The sequence below is a fragment of the Ovis canadensis genome, chromosome 11, assembly GCF_042477335.2.
Source record: "Ovis canadensis isolate MfBH-ARS-UI-01 breed Bighorn chromosome 11, ARS-UI_OviCan_v2, whole genome shotgun sequence".
Taxonomy (NCBI): Eukaryota; Metazoa; Chordata; class Mammalia; order Artiodactyla; family Bovidae; genus Ovis; species Ovis canadensis.
The window spans coordinates 36,075,717-36,097,133 of NC_091255.1; the positions used below are offsets into that span (position 1 = coordinate 36,075,717).

General features: G+C 53.1%; 3 protein-coding genes across 19 annotated transcripts in view; 1 reads left to right on the forward strand and 2 right to left on the reverse strand.

Moving 5' to 3' along the window:
• Nucleotides 1-6,083, forward strand: part of CHD3 (chromodomain helicase DNA binding protein 3) — a 25,928-nt gene extending 19,845 nt beyond the window's left edge. For 3 of the 14 annotated variants that reach the window (XM_069542842.1, XM_069542844.1, XM_069542856.1), the window contains exons 29-40: nt 190-334; nt 470-632; nt 747-868; nt 967-1,102; nt 1,215-1,316; nt 1,492-1,623; nt 1,832-1,940; nt 2,134-2,266; nt 2,527-2,768; nt 3,823-3,986; nt 4,205-4,331; nt 4,815-6,083. In XM_069542842.1, coding sequence (XP_069398943.1) covers nt 190-334; nt 470-632; nt 747-868; nt 967-1,102; nt 1,215-1,316; nt 1,492-1,623; nt 1,832-1,940; nt 2,134-2,266; nt 2,527-2,768; nt 3,823-3,986; nt 4,205-4,331; nt 4,815-5,055 — 1,816 coding nt within the window. In that variant the 3' untranslated portion in view covers nt 5,056-6,083. The remainder of the gene's footprint in view (nt 1-189; nt 335-469; nt 633-746; nt 869-966; nt 1,103-1,214; nt 1,317-1,491; nt 1,624-1,831; nt 1,941-2,133; nt 2,267-2,526; nt 2,769-3,822; nt 3,987-4,204; nt 4,332-4,814) is intronic. The other 11 variants (XM_069542850.1, XM_069542852.1, XM_069542843.1 and 8 more) reach the window with 7 other exon arrangements.
• Nucleotides 6,084-6,213: 130 nt separating this feature from the next.
• On the reverse strand, nt 6,214-8,806 carry RNF227 (ring finger protein 227). The gene is made up of 2 exons (XM_069542865.1): nt 8,190-8,806; nt 6,214-8,091 (listed from the first exon to the last, which is right to left on the reverse strand). Exons 1-2 carry the CDS (start codon nt 8,683-8,685, stop codon nt 8,036-8,038), a joined length of 552 nt encoding a protein of 183 aa, XP_069398966.1. The 5' UTR covers nt 8,686-8,806; the 3' UTR covers nt 6,214-8,035.
• A 4,960-nt stretch (nt 8,807-13,766) lies between these two features.
• On the reverse strand, nt 13,767-20,718 carry KCNAB3 (potassium voltage-gated channel subfamily A regulatory beta subunit 3). Of its 4 annotated transcripts, XM_069542872.1 has the most exons (14): nt 20,058-20,718; nt 18,694-18,737; nt 18,555-18,592; nt 18,229-18,308; nt 16,974-17,018; nt 16,836-16,880; nt 16,584-16,627; nt 16,305-16,391; nt 15,953-16,038; nt 15,687-15,807; nt 15,508-15,602; nt 15,311-15,431; nt 15,052-15,140; nt 13,767-14,799 (listed from the first exon to the last, which is right to left on the reverse strand). In XM_069542872.1, the coding sequence occupies exons 1-14, from the start codon at nt 20,297-20,299 to the stop codon at nt 14,722-14,724; spliced, it is 1,215 nt and encodes a 404-aa protein (XP_069398973.1). In that variant the 5' UTR covers nt 20,300-20,718; the 3' UTR covers nt 13,767-14,721. The 4 variants fall into 4 exon arrangements, with proteins under 4 accessions (XP_069398973.1, XP_069398974.1, XP_069398971.1 ...); XM_069542873.1 differs by lacking the exon at nt 16,836-16,880 and having other exon boundaries at nt 20,058-20,698; XM_069542870.1 differs by having other exon boundaries at nt 15,508-15,807; nt 20,058-20,695.
• Between the last annotated feature and the right edge of the window lie 699 nt (nt 20,719-21,417).

A 21,417-nucleotide genomic window follows, 5' to 3' on the forward strand; every position in this document is an offset into this window, starting at 1 on the left:
AATGTGGGGGGGGGCAGGCGGGGGAGTTAGGATTTGGGGGAGCCCATGATGGTGAAATTGAAAGACCCAGAGACGAGCCCTGGAGGTACTGGGGAGCTCAGGTTCAGGGTTCAGTCATCCCTGTACCCCCTTCACTGTCCTTTCCCCTCCTAAGGTTCTCCTGACCCACCTCCCCCGCATGCTCCTTAGGGCCTATGTGTCTTTGTTCATGCGCCATCTCTGTGAGCCTGGGGCAGACGGCTCTGAAACCTTTGCTGACGGAGTCCCTCGGGAGGGGCTGAGTCGCCAGCAAGTGTTGACCCGCATTGGAGTCATGTCTCTCGTCAAGAAAAAGGTATTGGTCTTCCCCTCACCCAAAGAGTCAGGTCAGAGGGGCTGCCTAGGCCCCATGCGTCCTCAGCCTTCTATCCCTGGCTCCGGGAGCCAGACTGGAACTGATCCCTGTCCTGCAACCCCCTGCACCCTGTAGGTACAGGAGTTCGAGCACATCAATGGGCGCTGGTCTATGCCAGAGCTGATGCCTGACCCCAGTGCTGACTCCAAGCGCTCCTCCAGAGCCTCCTCTCCTACCAAAACATCTCCTACCACTCCTGAGGCCTCGGCTGCAAACAGCCCTTGCACCTCGAAACCTGGTAATCAGCTCAGGATGACAGGAGAGACCGACGGGGCCAGTTTCCATCAGATGCAGAGGGCGTGGAACTGGGGTGGGGAGTTCCTGCCTTCTTCACTCTGCCTTACCCCTGCAGCTACTCCAGCTCCCAGTGAGAAAGGAGATGGCATAAGGACACCTCTGGAGAAGGATGAAGCAGAAAACCAGGAGGAGAAGCCAGAAAAGAATAGCAGGATTGGGGAGAAGATGGAGACAGAGGTGTGTGGCTGCCTGGCTGCTTTGGAGGCAGTGGCAGTGCCTTGGAGGTGGGAGCCTAGAGCCCTCCAGGTCATCCTGACTCCACTGTCTTCTTCCAGGCTGATACCCCCAGCCCATCCCCATCCCTGGGAGAGCGGCTAGAGCCAAGGAAGATGCCTCTAGAGGATGAGGTGCCAGGGGTACCTGGAGAGATGGAGCCTGAACCTGGGTACCGGGGGGACAGAGAGAAGTCAGGTGGGTGCATGGCCTTAAGTGTGATTGGGGCTTAGAATTTGGGGGCTCCCTCTTCTGGGGTCAGGGGATGAGGGTGACATCCTTCCTTCCTGTCCCCTGCCCCCTCCCACAGCCACAGAGTCGACGCCAGGAGAGAGGGGGGAGGAGAAGCCGATGGATGGACAGGAACACAGGGAGAGGCCGGAGGGGGAGACAGGGGATTTGGGCAAGAGAGGTAATGGGTGGAAGAATGGGACCCCTGGGTCCTTGAGGGATCAGGGGAGGTGGAATCTGGGGAACCAAACGCCTGGGTGGGTAGCTCTTCAAGGGCCCGTACAGTACAGAGAGGAGTCCTGGGACCCGGGTGGAGACTGTCCCCCGAGATGTGAGCTCTGCCCCGTCTGCCACAGCAGAAGATGTGAAAGGGGAGCGGGAGCTTCGGTCTGGGCCTCCTCGAGATGAGCCACGGTCCAATGGGCGACGTGAGGAGAAGGCAGAGAAACCGCGGTTCATGTTCAACATTGCAGATGGTGGCTTCACAGGTGAGGGGCTCTCATTGTCTCCCAATCCTGACTTGAACCTTGTTTGTAATTAATTTTGTTCCTGACCCCTCTCTTAACCTTCCTCTTGAAGAGCCAGTGGTCCTGTCACCTGTTCACCTGTCACCTGTCCCTCCTCTGTACCTGTCTGTGGGGCTGGGCATGGTTCTCAAACCCCTGATGCCATGTCTGTCTGCTCTCCTCTCTGCAGAGCTTCACACGCTGTGGCAGAATGAGGAGCGGGCGGCTATTTCCTCCGGGAAACTCAACGAGATCTGGCACCGAAGACACGACTATTGGCTCCTGGCTGGGATTGTCCTGTATCCTTTGATACAGATACAAGGAAAGAGATGTTTTCTCCCTGGAGCAAGAAGAACCACAGAGAAGAGGAGTCCATCTCTGGGGAGGGGGGCCTCATGCCACACTTCGGGGCAGTCAGGCCAAACGGAAGGTGTGTGCATAGCCCCACCAGCCCTGTTAAGTTCCTTGATGGTCCCCTTCCTTCGTCGGCAGCCATGGATATGCACGGTGGCAGGACATCCAGAATGATGCTCAGTTTGCCATTATCAATGAGCCATTTAAAACTGAAGCCAATAAGGGGAACTTTCTGGAGATGAAAAATAAATTCCTGGCCCGGAGATTCAAGGTGAGGATGAGGGAGGAAAGGAACAGTGTTGAAGAGGGGTTTGAGTCAGAGGTAGGACCAGATCTGGTTGGAATGTAGGCAAGGTTGACCCTTTGAGAGCCGAGACAATGCTTGAGGCCAAGACACCCGAGTGTCGCCTTGTGTTTGGGCCCATGGTCTGGATCAGGGTGGAGCTGGGGTTGCTCTGGACCAGCGAGGGGGCGGGAGGGGGGGCAGTGTGGGTCTCTGCCCCCAGTACTCAGCCCCTGCTTGGGCCTCAGCTCCTGGAGCAGGCGCTGGTGATTGAGGAGCAGCTGCGGCGGGCGGCCTACCTGAACCTATCACAGGAGCCGGCGCACCCCGCCATGGCCCTCCACGCCCGCTTCGCCGAGGCCGAGTGCCTGGCCGAGAGCCACCAGCACCTCTCCAAGGAGTCGCTGGCGGGGAACAAGCCGGCCAACGCCGTCCTGCACAAGGGTAAGGGCCGCGGCGGCCCCGCGCGGGGGAGGGCCCACAGCGCTGCGTAAGTCTTCACCCCGCACCCCTCAATATCTCCCCACCCCTCCGACCCCTTTACCCTCTGAACCACCCCCCCTCTGACCTCTAACCCCACCCCGACCCACCTGGTTACCCCCTCGGTTTTTAGCCTCTAGACATTGTGCGGCCAGCCCTTATCCATGCCTAATAGAGTTCACATCAGTGCCCAAGAGTGGGATCCCCCAACCCCTTGACCTCCCCCATCTCCATGAGACTGTGCCACATTCCCTCCATGGGGCGGAACTTCTTCACTGACCCACACACCTGCCATACTGCTCATAGCACCCTGTCTGGGGCCTTGGCTTGTATATAGTCCACAAAAGTTCTTATCCCGGGTCCCACAAATCCCATTCCTCACATCTCGTTCACCCCATGAGGCAGAAACCACTACCATCCCACCCTCTGACCCTACCCCATGAAATTTCCCTTTGATCTTCAACCCTTCCTCCCAAACCCTCATGCCTTGATAATAGTAGATTAAGTTCCAAAGCCCTCTAACCATCTAATCCTGACTGACTCCTGGCCCCTTAGACTCCTGTTCTAATTCCTTGAACTTGTAATGCTGACCCTCTAACTTCCCCCACCCCCGCCCGACATATTAAAACCTTGATTCCTTAAGTCTTTGACACCATTTACCACCTCCCACACCTCCTGACTATTTCCTCCCCATCATCCCCAACCCCCAAACTTCCCTCTTCCAATATGGGATGTTCTGACAACTCCCCGCCCCATGTTTTCCAATGTCCTCCCTGTCTCCCTTTTCTCCATATTCCCTTTTCCTTCCTTCTCTCTCTCCATCTGTCCTTTGTGGTGATCTGGTCTCTCTGCTTCTTTACCTGACACTTCTTTTTCCCCGAGCTGCTCTCTTTTTCTGTCTACTTCTGTCATTTTCTTGGTCTCTGATTCTTCGGCATCTGTGTCTTCTCTCTCTCTTTCTCTGGCTATATCTGTCCGCCTGACTCCACATCTCTTTTCCTGGCTCCATCTCTCTCTTTCCCTGTCTTTCTCTCGCCCTTCTTTCTCCGTGGCCCGGGCCCCAGTTCTGAACCAGCTGGAGGAGTTGCTGAGCGACATGAAGGCGGACGTGACCCGCCTGCCAGCCACGCTGTCCCGAATACCCCCCATCGCAGCCCGCCTTCAGATGTCCGAGCGCAGCATCCTCAGCCGGCTGGCCAGCAAGGGCACGGAGCCTCACCCCACACCGGTAACCCTTCCCCCGACTCCACTTTCCCTGTTGGTACTCCTGCACACAGACAGACACTTCCTTCAGAATCCTATACAGTGTGGAAAACGCCCGCAGACACTCCTCAGTGTGGAGTCCTCCTGCCTCTGCCATACCCCCCAGTAGCTCTGGATTTCTCCCCTACAGCTTCTCCCTCTCAGGCTGTGGCCCCTCTAACTTGGGCTCGCTCTCTCTTCCAGGCCTTCCCCCCGGGTCCATACGCTACACCTCCGGGGTACGGGGCGGCCTTCAGCGCCGCACCCGTCGGGGCCCTGGCCGCCGCAGGCGCCAATTACAGCCAGATGCCAGCAGGGTCCTTCATCACAGGTCAGCTGCTGACTTCCCGCCTCCTCCTCGTTACCCTCTTCCTTTCCCAAGCTTCACCCCTGCTCAGCTGCCCTTTACTTGTCCAGCCCATCTCACTTCCTTGGATGTGCCCAGGGTTTCATGGAATGGAGTGCTTCTAGACTTTATTTTTCCCATCCCTAACTTCTCTTCCATCCCCATCGTCAGAAACCTCATCCAGGGCTTCACTGGTTCTGTGGACTAGTACTTGAGCCGCCTCCTCCTGGGTTACTTCAGAGAAAGAGTGTGAAATTAGAAGGGGGTTATAGTGAAAGCTGGAGCGCGGGTCCCATCACATACACAGTGGGACGTCTCAGGAGAGGGGTCTGCCCTGCTCTTCCCTGCACACCCTAGAAAATTGGACCTGGCATGAGGTGACCTTGAAGAACATAACTGTGGTCAGGAAGCAGTGGACGACGGGTAGAGAAGTAGGGATTGACCCTTCCTTACCCCCTTCCCAAACAGCCGCCACCAACGGCCCTCCAGTGCTGGTGAAGAAGGAGAAGGAAATGGTGGGGGCACTGGTGGCAGACGGGCTGGATCGGAAGGAGCCCCGAACCGGGGAGGTGATCTGTATAGACGACTGACCGGATCCCAGGCCTGCCCTTCACCCAGGTCCCGGCCTCGAGGTCGACCCCCAGCTCAGGCTCCGGGGCCTGCTGCCAATCCTCCACCTTCCCCTCCCCTTGGGCCACCACTGGGCTAGGAGCCCCTCTGCCCCTCTCTACAGTTCTCTTCAAGAAGGGCCCTTGTTATTCTCCACCCCATGCACCTTTCCCACCACACTTTGAAGACTGCTGGTGAGAAGGGGTCTGGGTGGAAGGTGGTGAGCAGGGTCTTCCGAGTACCTTTATCCCCCACTGCCAAACATACACAGCTTCCCAATAAAATGGTTGTGGGGAGGAGAGAGGTGGAGCCTCCCCGGGTTTTACTCCTGCAACATCAACTCCATCTCTTGCAGAAGTGGGGGGTTAGCTTTGCCTAGCCTGTAGGAACTTTGGTGGGGAAGAGCTTTGAAGAGAGGCAGGTGACTTTAGAGGGGGGTGACAATGAGCCCTGGGAAGGTGGAAGAGAAGAGGAGGGGCGGATCCATGTTTCCTTCCCCTCCCTCCCTGCAGATGGAAGGGTGGAGCAGTTACCAGGGAGGGAGTCCATTGCTGTTCAGCCTCAGAATAAAGGCGCCGTTCACTGGCTCAGTTACCTCCTGCGTACCGGCATCTTGTGTTGGCAATCTTCCCCCCTCCCTAGGGACCAGTGACCACCTCTGCAAAGAGTAACATTTGGGTGATACTCCCTTAAGCCAAAGAGGAGCTCCCCAATCTGTTCTAGGGACCCAAGTAACCTAGAAAGGGTGGCAGAGAACACAATGGGCCAGACATGGGGGGAGCCCCCAGTTTTGGGGCTCAGGTTCTTAGAGGATTTCTACCTTCCCTCCTGAAGACCTGGATGTGGACTAGAGTGGGTCAGGCAGGGGGCTTAGTCAGGAAACTACCTTGCCTTCAAGACCAGAGCAGAATAGCAGAGGGCAGGCTGGGGAGACATGGGCACACCCTCCTCCCCAGGAGGGGCTGGGGAGAGTGGCAGTTTGCATGGCGAACCCCCCACTTCCTCTTTGCTCCCCTTCACTTTCTGGCTGCCCCTCTCCCAGTCTCTTCACACCCACTCCGGGCCTGTCCCAGTCCCCTCTTCTGTATCAGGTTTATTGGTTGTACATATAAATTATACTTTCCTTTCTGTGTGCTCTGTTATTTTTGAGTGGGGGAGTTCTTTCGTTGTGGAGAGGGGGAGGGATAGGAAAAGAAAGGGTGTTGATTTCTGCCATTTTCTATTCATTTCTCTCTTTAAAAATCTTGTTGACTTTCCCTTTTCTTGTTTTTATTTCTTGGATCATCAACTAAAATTCCAAGGACCCTTTTCCAACCCTAACCCTGAGGTGATGAGCTCAGTGTGGAGGTTGACAGCAGTATAGCTCACAGGCCCCAGGGTGGGACCAGCGAGGCAGGGTTCACTGGACAGAAGAGGAATGGGAGGGGTGCCTGACAAGGTCCACGGCTGCCTTCAGTCATCCTTTGGAGCATCCTTTCCACCTTCAGGTTGTTTAGTTCTGCCGAGAGTCAGTAGAGGTCACTACAGCTTCACAGGTTCAGTTCCCAGTTTGCAGAAGCACACTTATTTATTTTAAAGGAATTGGGGGGGGGTGTGTGGTCAGACCTGCATAGCTTGCCAAAGATGTGAACTGCTAGACACTGCACCTTGACATGTGTTGTTCACTACCAGAGCTTCTTAGAAGCTGAGACCAGACACTTAAATTTTTGAGGCTATTATATTAAAAACTGTAATTCTAACAAGCAATCAGAAAACAGCAGGCTGAAGGCTGAGAAAGGGCTCCCCAAAGAGGGAAAATTTAAACTGAGACAGCAGACTTAAGGACAGGAAAAAGGCAAAAATAGGATTAGAATAATTGAGGTTTATTAATAAGTTCACATTCTTAAAACTGAGGAAAATTCAACACAGTAAACTATGCACACAAAATTTAAATTTCTTCAGTTAATAAGAGTGTCACTTTAGGAACCTTGAATAAAACTATATCATTTATATCAGTTGGGTTTTAAATATTCCAACCACAGATGGTGATATCCTAGATAGTCTAGAACCTGGACCAGTGCTTCTTAAATTTTTATTTAAATGGATCACCTGGGATTCCTGGTAAAATGCAGAGTCCGAGTCAGTCAGTCTAAACTGAAATCCTGAGATTCGGTACTTCCCACAAGCTCCCAGTGATGCTGATGCTGTTGGTCCTTGACTCTAACTATACTATCATGAGAGATTAACAGGATTTTTAACTAAAACTCACACCCTAAAATTTGGTTAAGTCCAATTATGGGACACAAGTTTAAAACTGTATTATGAGCATCTTTTTTCAGTAGTGACTCTTTCCTTGGGACTGTAAAGATAACACAGATAGTATCAAAGGTTTACTATTCAATGCCTTTGCCAGATGGCACTCGAGCCTCTCCTTGATAAGCACTTATGAGCTGACTCAGATAAATGCCCTTTGGACCTTCTCATGCCTGACCTAACTGGTTAAAGGGAGATTCTGAAATGAAGCAAGGCTCCTAACCTCATAGGTAGGGATGCATCTTGATAATTTTAGAAACAGTACTGGGGATGGGGAAACAGTAGGCATACCAGTGGAGGAGGGTAGGGTGGGTACAGTGTATTTTTCTCACTTCTCTTAAGTGCTAGAGAAGTGAGATTAACACGACATGAAAATCGGCCTCTTCTCTCCTGTTCCATCTTTAAAATCATTGACACAGAATTGCTAAAATGGGACCTGTTGCTCCCACACACCAGAGCTGCCCTGGAGAAAAGCCAAAGTCACAGCTAGGGAAACAGTCTGTCTTCTTCCCCCGAGAACGGAGACTGTTTCCATCATCCCTAAGCCACTCCATCCTGAATACGCAAGGCTGGCACAGTCAGTAGACGGGGGCGATTCGCCTGGAAGCCTCTGCAGCGCAGTATTAACACCTCCCAGGGTGTTCCCTCCTGCCCTTGGCTCACCTCCCTCATCCATGCCAATCCAGGATGTGACGGGTGGTAGTCCTGGCATCAGACCACTGTACTACAGCGCGCCCCCGAGAACACAGCTCCCACCTTTCTTCTGCCATAGCTTCAGAGTTCCCCGGTTACTGCGTGCAGCGGGTCATGTGGGCCAAGTCCTTGACCTCTGGACAGTACAACACTGGGGGAAAGGAGGAGGGTTAAGGTCAGTGGAAAGACGCAGCCGAACCCGGCGTTCCCTGCTGCTCTCCCTCCACGGCCTCTCGGGTGGCCCCTCACCGTTGCTAGGCAGCGGGCGCCGCCACCCGCGCGCGGGCACCAACACCCGGGCCCAGAGCCGCCGTAGCGCGCGCCACCCTGCGCTCCTAGGCCCCGCCCCTTTCTCGCTCTCCTTTTCCTCGTCATCGGCCTCTCGGTTCGCGTCGCCACCCGCCTCATAGGATTCGCGCCTGACTTTCGCCTCCAAACGCGACCATAAGTCCGGGTCGACAGAGATCGCCACGACCCCGCCGCGCGGTAGCGGGGTGGGCGCGCGACAGAAGGGGCACGTGACGAGGCGGCGCAGGCGCACCACGCGCGCCGCCGCCCCGCCACCGTCGCCGCGCGCCGCCAGCTCGCGCAGGCACGCGGTACAGAGTGTGTGGCCGCAGCGGGTGCGCGCCGTCCCGGGCAGGCGGCGGGGCGCGCGGTCCCCGAGGTTGAAAGGCCGGTAGCAGATGTTACAGTCCAGCTCTCCGCGCTCTGGAAGAGACGGTATCCTCACCAGGAGCTGCATCTTGCCCGCCGCGGACTCGAGGGCGTCACTCACGAGACCAGCTCCGTGGACCGACCTAACGGGCCCGTGCTGGGGCCCGCCCCGCGGCCTCTGGCCTCTTTTAAATAACGAGACCCCGCCCCTTCGCGACGTCACGTCGCAGTCAGGCTCCTCCCCGCGGTGGCACGAGTGGGGGTGCTGGAGGTGCGAGGTCTGGTATGTCTGCCTCGGCGAAGCTGGGGCGGGGGGCGGGGAGGCCGCCCAGGTGGTGCTTGGACTGGGGACGGAGAGGTGCGGCACCTCCAACTCCAGGCTCGCCTTCCTTAATGCCCCCACGCAGCGCCAGCGCTCCTTAACTATACTGTGTGCCAACCCCTAGTTACTGAGCCTGAGCCCTCAATCACTGACACGGGTTTCTCAGGCTCTTTCACAACATACTTCTTAAGCCAGTGACACTGCCCGTTCTGCCCACTCTTTAGAAGGCCCCCGGGCGTTTTAGCAGACGCTGCGCTCCATTGCCCTTATCATATTAAACCTCCCTCTGTTCCTGTAAGGCTGGCTTCCCAAATTTTATTCTCCTCAAACTGTTGAATTCCCAGCCGACATCTCAACCTAAGGAGGGCCCTAGATACCAGGCCCAGGAATGCTGGGAATCTTCTTCCTGAATAGCCAGGCCTGGACACCCACGCACCATGATGGCTCCAGCAAAGCAGCCCAGCCTAAGCTGTGACTCAGGGGTCCGACTTCCGCCACGGGTAAACAGGACATAGTATTCACAGCCCACGTTCCCTCTTGGTGCCGCACCCACCCCCAGCTCTCTCCTCACCCGCCTCTCCTGGACCTACAGTCTAGGCACTGTTGTGGAGGTTCATAGGACAGAGCCTAGACCCAGTTTACCAGTTGTGACACTTTGAGCAAGTTACCTAACTCCGCTGGGCCTTGGCTTTCTCATCTATAAAATATGGATGATAATAGGATTGAATCAGCTTACATATGTAAGGTGATTAGAATGAAGCCTGGCACACAGTAAACACATATTAGCTGCTATTATTATTTTACGCCCTCTCCTATATTGTGTTCACTTTAACTTCATGGCACCCAACATATTCTTTTCTTTTCCTTTTTTTTGGCATAACCATGGGGGCATTCAGGATTTTACAGTCCCCAACCAGGGATCGAATCCTCACCCCATTCAGTGGAAGTGCATGGCTTAACCACTGACAGTCCAGGCACAATATTCTCAACCCCTATTTCTTTTGGTGAACACAAGATGGGATTCTCCACACTCATGGCATTTACTGGTAACAGGCAATGTAAAGCTGGTTTTTAAAAACTAGATTCTTTAAACCTTAGAGGGTAATCTTTTGTGAGAAGATATATCATTATTTTTGATTATTTTATATCTTTTCAGAACTAAGTTTTATTGTCTTACGGTTACCCAGGTAACCTTCCTCCAAAGGAAGCTATTCCAATGATGATGTCATCTCACATTTGGGGGGAACTTCTCTTTGTAATAGTGCTTAGAGATCTCACATCTTTTAATATCTTCGGTTGGTGATTAAGTCTTTTAAGGTAAAGTTGACTATATAAATGCTCCTAAAGTGGTAGACAGCCAAAGCCTTCTAGCTCTAGACCTGGGCTATCCAGTCACCTGCTCAGCTTCCTTTCTTGTTTATCAAGAATCCAAAATGATGATCTCCCCATCTAAAGCAGCATCACTTCCAATTTTCTTATCTCTTTACCCAACACCAGAAACCTAGGAGTCAAACCTAGATCCCTTCCTTGAGTTCACATTCCTTTACCTCCCTTATCACTAGGCCTGGTACATTTTGCCTCCTAAAACTAATTCATCTGCTTTTCTCTACCTCCGGTATACCACCCTGGTTCAAGCTGCCATCATCTCTTCTGTAAACAGAAGCCTCTTCACCAGTCTGTCCACAGTTATTCTGGCCTTCTGCAGACTTCTCTCCACATTGCTTACAGTAATCTTTCCAAAATTCAAGCCTAATTATGTCCTACCGTATATCCCTTCCATTCCTGTCAAAATCTGCCTGCAATGCAGGAGACCCGGCTTCGATTCCTGGGTCGGGAAGATCCCTGGAGAAGGAAATGGCAACCCCCTCCATTATTCTTGCCTCCCATGGGAGAATCCCATGGACAGAAGAGCCTGGCAGGCTATAGTTCATGGGGTCATAAGAGTCAGACACGACTTAGCAACTAAACCACCACCACGACATTTCCCTTCCATTCCTGTTAAAAACAAAAACTTTTACAGCAGGTGGTCCAGTGGCTATGACTCTGAGCTCCCAGTGCAGAGGGCCTGGGTTCAATCCCTGGTCAGGGAATTAGACCCCACATGCCATAACTAAAGAAAGATCTTTGTGCAACTAAAGTTCATGCATGCCTCAACTAAGACCTGGTGCAGCGAAATAAATATATAAACATTTTTTAAACAACAGACTTTTAAAGCAGTCATGGTTTAATACCCCCAAATTCCTAAGATATATGACTTTGCTGCTTCTCCCATCAAGAATTGGGATCTGTTCCCTCTCCCTTGAACCTGGGCTCACCTCATGACTTGCTTTGACTAATAAAATGTGGCAGGAATGATGATGTGTGAGTTCTGGAGCCTCATTCCTTCAGAGACCTTATGGCTTCTGCCTTTGGAACACTGCCCTGAGACCACCATGTAAGGAAGTTTGCTGGTGGATGAAGCCACCTGGAGAAGGGAGGAGCCCCAGTCAACAGCCAGCACTAACGGCCAGGTGTACCAGTGAGGTCACTGGATTTTCCTGTTCAGCTGCTCTGTGAGCTGAATGCAGCCACATGAATGAGCCCAGGTGAAAACAGCAGAAGACACTCCCAGCCAATCCACAGAATCATGGAGTGAAAATAGTTTTAAAATGTTTCTTTTAGCCACTAAATTTGGGGGATGATCTGTTGTGTATCAAGATAATGGATTTTGAGGGTTCCCTGCTGTCCTTAGGATAAAGATAATATGCTGAAGTGCCCTACAAGGCCAAACATGCTCTGAAACCACCAAGTCTCACATTCTGCTTGCCTCTCTTCTTTAGACATTCAGCCTTTGGAGACCTCTGACTTGTCTATTTCCCCCACAAGGTTTTCCCGTGTGCTGTTCCCCTGATCTTGCTTTCACATTAGCAACACCCACTCATCCTTCAGCTCTCTTTGCAGCCTCACCATGTCAGATACTCAATGTACAGTCTGGTAACACCAGTGCTTTCCTCTGGACTAAGTTTGTGTGTGTGTTTGGGGGTTACTTTGCCTTCCCCATCTGTAAACTCCACAAAGGTTGCTGAGCCAGGTTTTGTTCACCACTGTGTCCCTGTGCTGTACCATAGTAGGACCCGATAGATAAGTTCTCATTCAATTAATGAATGAAGTGAATGATAAATACGGTATGTGAGGGAATTTGCCAGTGGTCCAGTGGCTAGGACTAGGTGCTTTCTCTGCCCAGGGGGGCCCCGCTCAGGGAACTAAAATCCCACAAGAGGAGCTGCTGCTGCTAAGTCACTTCAGTCGTGTCCAACTCTGTGCGACCCCACAGACTGCAGCCCACTGGGCTCCGCTGTCCCTGGAATTCTCCAGGTAAGAACACTGGAGTGGGTTGCCATTTCCTTCCCCAATGCATGAAAGTGAAAAGTGAAAGTGAAGTCGCTCAGTCGAGTCTGACTCTTAGCGACCCCATGGACTGCAGCCCACCAGGCTCCTCCGTCCATGGGAGTTTCCAGGCAAGAGTACTGGAACAAGAGGAGCAGCATGGCCTATATATTTAACAAGGTGTGACAATAAAGGAAGGTTTCTTATAAGGGGTTTCTAACTGCCTCTGAAGGTAATTTTAAGAGGACTTTTAAAAAATGTTTTGAGCAATGAAGGAGGCATTAAATGAAGGAGGTTCATGACCCTCCAAGGTAACTATTTAAGGAGAGTACCATTTTAAATTTATAAATTCTCCTATGTTTGTTACAGAATAACTAAGCTTAGTTTAGTCATACGTTTTACCTCTTTGTTTCCTCCACAGTCTTCCCAAATGAGTGGGAGATGATAGGAGTGGATGTAAGTGTTCATTAGTTGATCCGGTTGGTTGCTAATCCAGTAAATGGCATGCTGCTGACTTCTCTCCTTTGGAAATTGGTTTTACTCTGCTCTCCCAGCTTCAGGATCAAGGAAGGGTGAGGATGGGAAGAAGGGAGATGGTAAGGTTATATTTTAAGGAAGGCAGAGCTCATCCTCCCCTGCCTTGTGATCCTTAAAGGTTGTAACTTTCCACCCACCTTCTGTCCCAGGGAAATCAGAGTTCTTTAGGGAAGAATAAGGGTAAGTATCTGACATAATCCCATTTGATTCTGCTTTTCTGCCACTCTTACACCTGATCTTTCACTTGTTTTCTTTTTATAACAGCTCTCTTCTCTCTCCCTGCACCATTTTAACCATAGACCAGTTTTCATTTTACCTCTCCTTCCCCAAGTCCTCCATCTGAGAATAGTGCCTCCCACTCAGCCACAAGAAAACCACCCAGACAGTTTTTTGGATAGTGTGGGTATCAGGTTTCCCAGGTGGCACCAGTGGTAAAGAACCTGCCTGCCAGTGTAGGAGATGTTAGAAACACAGGTTCGATCCCTGGGTCAGGAAGAACCCCTGGAGGAGGAAATGGCAATCCACTTCATTATTTTGCCTTGAGAACCCCATGGACAGAGGAGCCTGGCAGGCTATGATCCAGAGGGTTCCAAAGAGTCAACCATGGCTGAAGCAACTTGGCATGCACTGGGTATCAGGAAAGAGGAAAATAAGACCCATGGCTAATGTAACTTTTCAAAACAAAACAAGAGTAAGAGTGTCAGAGGGAGGAGAAACACAGCTATGAAGCCAGACCTCTGGGTTCCAAGGCATGTGGTGACTGAAAGAGGAAAACCTGGTCTTTGATGAGATCAGTGACTAGGCGCAAGATGCCTGGGTCACTAAGGTACATGAGCAGTGGAGAGGAAGAGTCCTGGAGTTTTCTACTGGCAGGGGGCTAGGGAGTCAAACAGGTAAGACTGAGAGCCTAACGCTCAACCCCCAGCAACTTCAGGCGCAGTAAGTAATGATCAAGCTGAGATTTTATTTACAGTTCCCTGGGAAGTCTTGCACAAGAGAGGCCATCATTATTGCTTTAAGATTATTGCCAGGAGGAAGACCACAGTCCTCCCCTGCCAGGTAGGAAGTCCTGCTCAAGGCTCAAAGGTTTATCCCCAGATCTTTTATGTTAGCCCCATTTCCCTGCCTTGACCTAAAGGCTGTCACTGTTTTCTGCAAAGTGAGGCCCAGTGTGCTTTCCAAGGTCTTCCCTGGCCACTTCCGCCAGGACACTCTATACACTGGCCATCAAATTTCCCTCACCGGTGCTTTGCTACTGCACTCCCCACTCTACCCCTCTCCACAAGAACAAAGCATCAATACGAATTCTAGTTTTATGCCTTTCTCTACCTCCTGGCTGAGGCAGGGTCCCCGGTTTCCCAAAAGTCATCATTTACTTCCTGCCAGGACCAGCCTGGCTTCCTTTGTAACGATTTTAAGAGTCCCATTTCCTTTTTTCCAGGTGACACCACAACTCACTTCTTATTAGAACTCACAACTCCTTGATGACATTTCAAGGGCCACTTTCGAGGTACTCTGCGTGGGTCTTGTATATGCCTTTTTGTTTTTCTCTGGACCTCGGCGATTAGGGGAAGAGAGAAGGAGCGAGACCAAGTGGCAGAGAGGGGACGGCCCAGTAGCTCATGCCCAGGATTAGCAGGAAGGCCTAGGTGGACGTAGCAGGGGGCGGCGGACTACTTTCCCTCTCAAGCCCCACTGCGGGAGGATATGGCTTTGTTCATGCTATCGCTACTCGAAGCTGGAACTCGTTAGTGGGCGGGGTCGCCCTGTCTCAGCCGCTGCGTGGAGGGATCCGGAGCGGGAGGGAGGCAGAGGCGGGGACGCGTTTCTAGGGGGTTGCAGCGGCTCCGGATTCGGGTTCCTGCGTCCCCGGATTCGGGTTCCTGCGTCCCCGGTGGACTATTTCTTGGGATGCGGCTTGTTGCCCAGGAGCCCGTCTATCTCCATCACCGTCTGCGGGGTCAGCTGATTCAGCACCTGGAATTGAATGGGGTGATGGAGAGAATGGTACATGCAGGGTCCTTGAAAGAGGGCAGGAGGTTCGAGGACCCGGGGAGCCTCACAGCGAGGTGAACTCACAGCTGTGCTTCTGCTTTACCTTCTAACCCTGGGACCGCTCATTTGCAAAGTGAAGTGCCTCACCTTAGGCCCATTCTGGGTTGGCCATCAAGGTCTTGACTGCTGGGGAAGGGGACAGAGATGAGCTCTGGCTCTGACTCCCTCGCTCACCTGCAGGGCGCCCAGGTGCTCCACCAGCTGCTCCGCACTGGACACCCCCAGCAAGACCGAGCTGACCCCCTCACTGCGGAGACACCACGCTGGGCCCGAGAAGGAAAAAGAGAGAGAACTGGTGGGAAACAATGAACACCCAGACTTCAGAGGGGTCTCTGAGGAAGAAGGACCGCCCCAGGAGCAAACCAGTCTGTGGTGTGGTAGCTCTTAGGCGGAGACAAGGACCCTGCAGGGTCCAGGGCTGGCAGTGTCTCACCAATAGCAAGCTGTGCCACAGTGCAGCCCAGCTGGTGAGCGATGGGGAGAAGGTCCATGACTTTGGCTTGTTGTTTCTTGCCATCCTCACTTTGCACTTTGTCTTTGTGCCACTGGTAGCCCTGGAGGCCAAGGAGATTCCTCAAAAGACCATTTTTCACTCAGTCCACTCCTGCCATCCCAAGCCCCAGATCTCACCTTGATGGTGACCCTGCAGGTATCTGGGACTCGCCCATCATACTTGCTAGTGATGAGGCCACAGGCCAGAGGGGACCAGGTGACTGAACCAACACCTAAGACGGAGAGGACGGGATGTGGGAAGGGGATCTCAGTGATGGTGAGGCCGAGGGAAAGGCAGGGATGAGGGGACTGCGAACCAATCTTGTGGTAGAGCTCTGGCAGCTGCATCTCCACCTTCTCTCTCTGAAACAGATGGTGCTCAGCTTGTTCACACACTGGAGGGATCAGATTGAACTGTCTGGCCATGGAGTAGGCCTCCTGGGTTGGGGCGGGGAAAGATGGGTGTCAGAGTACTCCTTCCATTGTCTTCCACTCCCCCCTCCTCCAGCAGAGTGGGGTTGGGAGTGGCCACGTGAAAGGTGGTAACAAGTTGTGAGCCGGGGGCAGTAGGTGGCACACTCACCATGATTTCTGCAGCCCCCCATCGGGATGTCCCCCAGTATAGGGCCAGGCCCTGGTTGATGACGTAGGTCATGGCTCGCACAATCTCTAGGCACATAGGAGAAGGAAAGCTTCACTCTCAGACCCCTGGCATCCTGGGTTCCGGATCTACAGACCTCCACCTGCCCCACCAAGACCCCACTCATCCCTGTGAGAGGTTGGCATCTGCTCTTCACTTCCCTCCCTGTCCAAGTCCTGGGGTCTGAGCCTCCACTGTGGAACTTGGGAGACCTCCTGAGCAGGGCCTGGCTTCTGCTGAAGGTTTAAGAAGTGCTCAGTTTTGAAGGGCTGTCAGGGTTGAGGTGCTGCTTTACCCTCCATGGGACTGTTGGGATCTGAACGATTGGCAAAGACGATGTCCACATATCCCAACTGGAGGCGTTCCAGGGATCCTCGCAAGCCTGGGGTAAGCACAGGGAGAGGAAGGTAAGCTCTCCAGCTTTAGCTGCCTAAGAATTCAGACCTTACCCCTCTGCCAAGGACACCTAAATCCCAGCTTTCCTATTCAGAGCTTCAGACTTGGAGCTTCAGAGAATATTCCCAACTTCTCTAGCTTCCGTCCTCAGCCAGCTCAGGTTCCCAGTCCCTCTCACCTTCAATGATGTGTTTGCGGCTCAAGCCTCGCTCGGTTTCTGCCCTGTAGGAAAAGATAACTCAAAGATGAGGTGCGTCAAAGATAAGGGACCAGGGCTGGCCTGGAGTCATGAGGAACCGAGGTGGTAGGGGTCCTCACAGGCAGGAGGCAGAGCTGGGGGAGCAGGTGCCTGGTCTGCGTTCCCCAGCCCATCCCATGCACCTTCACACAGTCTGCAGATCTCCCTAACTATAGAGAGGCAGCCACTTACTGTCCTCCCCCAAAAATCTTGGTGGTGATGACATAGCTTGATCTCCTAGAGAAAAAGAGAAATGGGAGACCCAGCCAGAAAAGGATGTGGGGATGATCGTGTCCCCAGAAACACCCCACACCCCCAAACATGTCTTACCTCCAACCTTTGCTCTTGAGGATGTTCCCTAGGGTTCTTTCAGCCCTGGAAGGAAAACAAGGCAAGAAGCACTGACTCCTCCAAGATGGATCAGTTTCTTTCCCTCCTCCCACCTTTCCCTTCAACTGATTTCTCCCTTGTAAAATGGAACATAAATGAGAAGCCCATTGGGCCATCAGTCCCATTCTAAACTAAATAAAAGGGGCTCCTGGAAGTAGGGTTACAGTCGTACGTTTTCATTCATTCACTGAACAAATACCAGTTGTGCAACAGTGAACCAAGCTCTGTTCTGGGTGCTGAAGGGATAGAAAAGGATGAGAGAAGAGGGACCAACTACAGTGATGCTGGGGAGGATACTGTCTCATCTGTTTCCAACCATCTGTGTTGCCTTCTCCCTTCTTTTAGTCTCTGCAAAGTCCCACCCAGGTCTTCTCCCGCATTGCAGGTGGATCCTTCACCAACTGAACCAGCAGGGAAGCCCAAGAATACTGGAGTGGGTAGCCTATCCCTTCTCCAGGGGATCTTCCCGACCCAGGAATCAAATCGGGGTCTCTTGCATTGCAGCTAGATTCTTTACCAGCTGAGCTACCATGGAAGCCCGTGTAGGTACTTAGGTGACATGGGAAAGAACAAGACAAGTTCTATGGAGGGAGGACCCTCTCCGTTGAGCAGCAGATATGGCCTTGTAAACCAGTGATTGATGAACTGTGTGTCAGAGGGTAGTGTAAAGTGCTTTGGGAGCTGAGGAGGGTGGTGACCAACTTTGGGGAGTTGGGCAAAGGGTTCTTGGGAAAGCTGACATCCGGGACAGGTCTTAATGATAAGCAGAAGAGTTTGCCAGAAGAAGAGACAGGGGTAGGTCATCCAAAGTTTTTATTATTCCCAGTGTGAAGCCATATGTGCTGCGGTTGTGGTTTGAAAATTTAGCTTTGTCATCCTCACATAGTTGCACATAACTGATGTCCAAGAAATATTTGGTTTTATTTTGACTGCACAGTATGCCCTGTTGCCCTCAAAACTAGAGAGAGAGATATTGGGACTGTAGCTCCCAACATGCTTTGGGGGCCCATTGGCTGAAAGGCTGGAAGACAGATGTTGGGACTATAGTTCCCAACATGCTTTGGGGGCCCATTGGCTGAAAGGCTGGAACTTAGTGATGCTTTAATTCCCAGAGTTCTTTAGGGGGAAAACGGAAAAGCCCTGATGTTCTCTCAGACTTCCAAGTATAACTTAGCTCTTTCACCCCAGTCCTTACTTTCCTGCTGCATACACTTCGGCGGTATCAAACAGGTTTACACCATGCTCATAGGCTACTGTCAGCACATCCTCTGCTGTCTAGGATGGTAAAAGAAAGAGTCGAAGATCAACCACCAGCCTCTCGGTCACCTTCCTCACTGCACTCTAACCCATCACACCTCAACCTTGGTTACCACATTCACTTCCCTTTCCCCACTCTCCAGCCTCAAGTGCACCATTCTCCATGCTTGTTGTCCAACCCCCTAGCCAAGTCCATTTTCCCCCCTTTTAGGTTCCCTCATACCCCCTCCCCCTGCTTCTACGTCCCATCACTTATATCAATACCTCATCTGAGATCTGAGAACCAAATGTGACCCAGGTACCTGCAAGAGAGAAGCCAGGCAAATGAGACCAGGGCCAAGGGAGGGGGCAGCCATGAAAGAATGCCTGCCCCTTCCCTTAATTCCTCTTCTTTCTAACTCACCTAGGCCAAGGCAGGATACCCGAAGACCAGACTTTCCTAGGTTCCTGCAGGACACAGAAGCAGCAGGAAGGGGTGGAGCCTCCATTAGGGACTTAGATTATCAGCCTCCAGCTCCTCTCATTTCAGACTGAGATGCCCTCAGGGTGTCTCAGTCCAAAGAAACTAGACTCAGTGGGCCCACTGAATCGGGCAGTGCCACGGCCATAGAATAAGTGAACAAATAATAAGTGTTCCTCTGGAGCCATGGTCCTGTGCCTCTGTTCCCTCCTATCACACTGAAGATGTGCTGCCTGCTTAACGCTGCTTCTGGTGTGTCCTGGGTTCATTTGAGTCATCTCTAGGATGTGTGGAGTTGGGGTAGAGGGTGGCTGGGTGGAATGGGACTGGCTAATGGTGATGAGTTTGTGAAAACAGATTCTCAAGAGAGTGCTGTGCTAAAGGGCAGACACTGGGGTGGAAGAGGGTAAACCAAGTCAAGTTCAGGCATTCAGTCCTTGAATAGGCTAGGCAGACGGGCCTCCAACAAAGGCAGGTAGGACACCTGGGTGGGGACTTTGAGAGGAAAGACCAGTTCTCCCCCTTCTTTCTACTTGATCTGCTCCTGTTGGCTTGTGAAGTCTGTCTTCAAACCAGAGAGCCCCCTCCTCCCTGCCCCCCATCCAGGTACTCCACTCAGCTTCCCAATCAGGGCTGCCATATGCAAGGGATCAAATTCCTCTAGTGACAAAGCCACTTCAGAAAAGTGACCTTTGCTCACTCCTGAGCAGGAGCCCCTCCCTTCTCCCCTACTGGTAGTCCTGAGAGCTCAGAGATCAAGTCGGTTACATTTCATTCCACCTTCCCCACCTGGTTCCTGGCCCTTGGCATGAGCTTGAGAGCTGTGGTGCATCCTTCGGAGGGCCCCACTTCCCTCCCCACCAAGAAAGGGTGCAGGAGACCTTGGGGCATGTGGGGGTGGTATCTGGGTCAGGCACCCTGAGCAGGCCAGAGTGAGAAGCCGTTTCCTTCCCCCCTCTTCCCAGGACACGACCCAAGGACACTCCATCCAAGCTGGGTGGGGTGGTGTGCAGCCTGGAGATCTGCGTTTCCCTGGCCTTCCTGGGGGTAAGGAGGAGCATCCCTTGGGTCTGACAGGCCTGGTCAACCTCAGTAAACTTGATTTTCTACTAGGCAGGGGAATGGACAGAGAGGGGAAAAAAAAAAAAAAAAGGACCGTGTAAGGGAGTGCCAGCGATGGGAAGAAGAGATGGAATGAGCCGGGACCTTCTTAGTGAAGTTTGAGGGGGGTCCTGGCAGCATCTTAGGAAGCCTCAAGGGTCAGGAAAGGGAAGCAGATGTGGCGGGCGGCCAGGCCACCCCCATACCTGTATTTCATGCCAGTGCCTCGGCCGGTGCTCTCTCGGAGGGCCCCAGCGGGCCCCGGGGGTCGGGGGACCACGGCGGCCCGGGCCTTGGGGCCCGACCCTCCTCCCCCTGGAGGGTTCCCATGCCCCACGCCGACCAGCCCGCCGTTACCGCCCCCGGGGCCCGGCCGGGGTCCACACAGACGGTCCTCACTGCTCCGGCTGCGAAGGTTCTGCTCAGTACATGCGATAGACACCTGCATGCCGGCCGGCCAAGGCGGGGGAGGGGGCTCCGAGGGGGCGAGAGGAAGAGGGAACCGGGAAGCTCGAGGGGAGACACCCGAGGGTGTAGTGGCGCGAGCCCTGGGAGAGCGGGAAGGCTGAGGAGGTTGCGGCGGGAGCTGCCAGGCAGGATCGGGCCCGCGCGGGCAGGCTGCTGGAGGTCGCGGGGTTTGCGGCGGAGAGGAGAAACGCGGGGGGCGCCACGAGTGGAGCGGTTAGGATTCGGGGGCACTGGCGCGGAGAGGAGAGGGAGAAATGGACGAGGGTGAAGGTCAAGGGCAATTCTCGGAGGGTAGGAACTTAGGGACAAGGAGGGGGCGGAAGAAAGATGCCACCTCTGCCCAAAACGCAGCGGGACCCGCTAGGCTCCCAGCCGCGTCGGCAGCCGGCCCAGCTAATCAACATGCAGGCACCGCCCCCCTTATCTGCATAAAGCCGCCCGCCTCCCAGCCCAAACCTACAGCTTATCTGCATAAGCCCCACCTTCCGGAGCGCTGCAGCTTGAGTGTTTCCTGGGCTCATAGCAACCAGAGAGCAGCACCCAGAGGGTGGTTCTACTCGCTGGACCCCGAGGCTGATCTGTCTTCCACCATCCCAGTAGTTTTCAATCCGGGAGCTATTTTGTCCCCTGGGGGACATTTGGCAAGGTTTGGAGACTTTTTTTTTTTGCCTTGATGCATGTTGGATCTTAGTTCCCTGACTGGGGATTGAATCCATACCCCCTGCATCGGAAGCATGTAGTCTTAACCACTGGACCACCAGGGAAATCCCTGGAGACATTTTTTGACTGTCACGACCTGGGGGGACATTTGGCAAAGTCTGGAGACATTTTCTGACTGTCAAGACTTGGACGCGGGCGTGCTACCAGCATTTAGTGAGTGGCAGTGAAGGAAATGGCAATCCACTCTGGTATTCTTGCCTGGGAAATCCCATGGACAGAGGAGCTTGGTGGGCTACAGTCCATGGTGTTGCAAAGAGTCAGACAAGACTGAGCGACTAACACTTTCACAGGCAGAACAGAGTACCTGGCAGCCCTCCCACCCTCCTCTCAATCAAGGTATTACCCAGCCCCAAACATCAGTCGTGTTGCTGTTAACAA

Excerpts from the sequence above, each read along its gene's own strand:
- RNF227 (XM_069542865.1), bottom strand. The coding sequence starts at position 8,685 with ATGCAGCTCCTGGTGAGGATACCGTCTCTTCCAGAGCGCGGAGAGCTG. Across the intron at positions 8,092-8,189 it reads GCGCCCGCTGCCTAGCAACG|TGTTGTACTGTCCAGAGGTC; the intron begins GTGAGGGGCCAC and ends CCTTTCCCCCAG.
- KCNAB3 (XM_069542870.1), bottom strand. The coding sequence starts at position 20,299 with ATGCAGGTGTCTATCGCATGTACTGAGCAGAACCTTCGCAGCCGGAGC. Across the intron at positions 17,019-18,228 it reads GAAGTGTATGCAGCAGGAAA|GGCTGAAAGAACCCTAGGGA; the intron begins GTAAGGACTGGG and ends TTTTCCTTCCAG. Across the intron at positions 14,800-15,051 it reads AGCACCTGGGCGCCCTGCAG|GTGCTGAATCAGCTGACCCC; the intron begins GTGAGCGAGGGA and ends ATTCAATTCCAG.